This window comes from Oryza glaberrima, chromosome 12, assembly GCF_000147395.1.
Source record: "Oryza glaberrima chromosome 12, OglaRS2, whole genome shotgun sequence".
Taxonomy (NCBI): Eukaryota; Viridiplantae; Streptophyta; class Magnoliopsida; order Poales; family Poaceae; genus Oryza; species Oryza glaberrima.
Genome location: NC_068337.1, coordinates 24,360,473 through 24,363,600, shown reverse-complemented (window position 1 = coordinate 24,363,600; position 3,128 = coordinate 24,360,473). Strand labels below are relative to the sequence as shown.

Here is a 3,128-nt window from a genome sequence, read left to right as displayed (position 1 = left end):
GTCGGTGGCAGCGATCCTCGACCCGGGAACGCCGTCCCCGTCCCGAAAACGCGGGGTCATTTTCGTCCCCCCCTTGTAAAAACATCTTGCAAATAGCGTATCACGTTTCTCGACCCCGTTCCTCGATCCCATCGACCCAGGAACTTTGTGACTATGATTTGGACATGTCATAATATTGCAAGTTTGCAACTGCAGCTGATGATTTCTGCACAATGTGCCTGAAATCACAATGGAAGAAGCAGTTCTTCCCATCACTCTATGTCGATTTTTTTTCCAAACGATAAAAAAACTTATTAGCTGTCGGAGATGTTAAATTGTTAACACCAATATAATGCTCCTCCTCCTCCTGGTTTCTGGCAAAAGTAGGGTTGAATAGTATGTGATCACAGAAGAAAAATAAGCTTACAAGACGTAGCTATCAACTGGTTTGTTTAAGACTTTCAGTGCAAGATCGCTGTCATGGAACTGTTCTTGTGTGGAGTTGGGAGAATGAGCTGGTCAACCGGACAGAAGCAAACCAACCAATCAATCAACTAATCAAGCACAAGAACGAGCATGAGATCAGGCATTAACAACACCAACATTTCACTTCTTAATTCAGAGTAAAGAAGGAATGCGATTTGCAGTTTGCAAGAACATTTGGGATGAACAAGAACAGAAGAGATGTACTTCTAGTAGTATACACTTTGATTTATGTCTTTTTGTTTTTGGGTTCTCTAAATTTACAACAAACGAACGAACTCGATCTGAATTTCTGAAAGTTTTTCCCTCGGTTTCGAGGGGCAGCTTCCGGATTGATTTCTGAAGAAATTCAGAAACCTGAACTGATTGCTGCTGCTGCTAGCTAAGCTAGCTCAGTGAGATGAGTTCATCATCTCCTTTCCACTGAGCTGAAGAACACGGCGCAGATCACGGTCAGCGCCACCGCCGGGAGCTTCCCGCCGACGAGGCCGACGAGGACGACCGGGACGAACGCCGCGACGGGCAATGCGCCTCCTCGTCGACCATCCGCCGGCGACGCCTCCGCTATGGTTGGCGGAGGTGACGGCTGCTGCTGCTCGCCGGCGTCGGGCTGGTTGAGCTCGCCGTGGGAGGAGGAGACCACCGAGGAATCCTTCTTCTCCTTCCTCTTGGCGATTAGCTTCCTCAGCCACCTCCTCTTCTCCTTCCTCTTGGTGGGATGGGTCGTCGAATCGCCGCCGCCGACGACGACGAGCTGGCTCATCTCGTCGCCGTCGGTCCAAATGGAGGAGACGGAGACGGAGACGGAGACCTCGCTCCCCACGTCGGAATCGGCGGAGCTCGGCCTGGGCGTCGCCGCCGCCGCCGCCTCCCGGATCGGCGAGAGGACGCCGCGGCCGCGCAAATCCGGCAGCTCAGCGGCGGTCTCCGCCGCGGGAGGAGGCCGAAGCCGCCGGCGGGAGGAGGACCTGACGGACTCGATCCAGAACAGCGACAGCGAGGCGACGGTGACGGCCGCCACCAACCACCTGCTCCAGATCACCATCAGCGCGAGCGCCGCCGCCGCGCCGACGCCGAGGAGCTCCGGGCGGAGCCTGACAGCGACGACGCCAACCTTCTCCTCCTCGAGCTCCTCCCGCCCACTGGGCAGCGGTGTCTCGACGTCGGCGGCGGCAACGGAGGCCGTAGCGGTCGTCGTCGTCGACGGGGTCGGGCGGCGGCGGCGCCTGGGCTTGGTGAGGAGGAGGCGGTCATGGTTCTTGACGAGGAGGTCGGCGAGGGAGGTGGGGAAGCCGGTCTGGACGGGAAGGGGCCCGGCGCGGGAGGGCGGGCGGAGGGAGGCGAGGAGGCGGCCGAGGCGGCCTGGGATGCGGCGCTTCAGCGGGCTCGGCATCGCCGGCGGCGGGCGACGCCGGCGAGCATAGGAGGCGAGTGAGAGAGAAGCAGCAAGAAGAAAGTAAAGTGGAGAAGAGATGGTTTTCGGTTTGGAGAATTTAAGGCGAGCGGTTTTGATTTTGATTTTGATTTGGTTTTTGGAGGTTTGTGGTGAGCTCGGTGGAGAAACCAAGGACGAAGACGGCTTCATTTCATTTTTTTTTTAACGAATCGGCGAGTGATCAATATTATTGAATAGAGGAGTAGTAAAGTATACAGACATAAAGGAAAAATATATAAGCTCAAGACCTTTACTCCGAACTAACTTTTTTATTGAATAGAGAAGTACTCCCTTCGTCTCTTAATATAAGAGATTTTAATATTTTAGTTCCACTATTTGAACAATTCATCTTATTAAAAAATTTTGAAATTATTATTTATTTATTTTACTTACTTTATTATTCAAAGTTTTTTAAGCACAACTTTTTATTTTTTATGTTTGCACAAATTTTCAAATAAGACGAGTGGTCAAACAATACAATCAGAATATCAAAATCCCTTTGTATCAGTAGACGGAGGAAGTAGTAAACTATACAGACATAAAGAAAAAATATATAAGCTAGTCCGAGCTAACTATAACGCAGGTAATTTCATTTTTTTTTTGGATTGCTTCTTTTCTATACTTTGTTTCTTTTTAATTTATAAGTTGCTGGTCCCAGTAAATTTCAATTTATGTGGGGACAACTCATGCTATTGCATTTTTTACCCGGGGCTTCCATTAATTTGATGGGATATTATTTTTATTTCGGTTCAATTTGTAAATCCTTACTTGGATATTTTTTTCTTCAATTCAATTATAGATGTGGTTCGCTTTGGCGACCGTTCGTGACGAAGGATGTCAGGACAGTCACTTTATTAGGGCATCCACAATATAGTACAAAAGTAGTCCATAGGGAATAAATTATTCCATTCAGCTACATAGTAACATTGTGCAATTAGTCTATATAGAGGAAATAAAAAAAGATACACATATGCATATGGACTACCCATATGAAATAAAAAATATTATCTATCTCTACTTCTCTCTCTTCTCCTAATACTGCCTTCTGTCCATATACATTGTGAGGATTGCTATAGTTAAAGTTTATTTATATAGGTCATATTTATATAGACCACTTTTACCATATATATTATTGATGCCCTTAGGATTGGAAATGGCAAGTTAAGATAACCACCCTTATGTCACCTCTCTCGGTTTTAAATAGATGTGGTTATTTGTCATAGCAATTAAA

At 47.6% G+C, this 3,128-nt stretch overlaps 1 protein-coding gene across 1 annotated transcript; it reads right to left on the bottom strand.

The window, feature by feature from the left end:
• Positions 1 to 296: 296 nt before the first annotated feature.
• LOC127756873 (uncharacterized) lies at positions 297 to 2,001 on the bottom strand. Its single transcript, XM_052282255.1, has one exon. It carries the CDS (start codon positions 1,853 to 1,855, stop codon positions 872 to 874), a length of 984 nt encoding a protein of 327 aa, XP_052138215.1. The 5' UTR covers positions 1,856 to 2,001; the 3' UTR covers positions 297 to 871.
• Positions 2,002 to 3,128: the final 1,127 nt, after the last annotated feature.

Excerpts from the sequence above, each read along its gene's own strand:
- LOC127756873 (XM_052282255.1), bottom strand. The coding sequence starts at position 1,855 with ATGCCGAGCCCGCTGAAGCGCCGCATCCCAGGCCGCCTCGGCCGCCTC.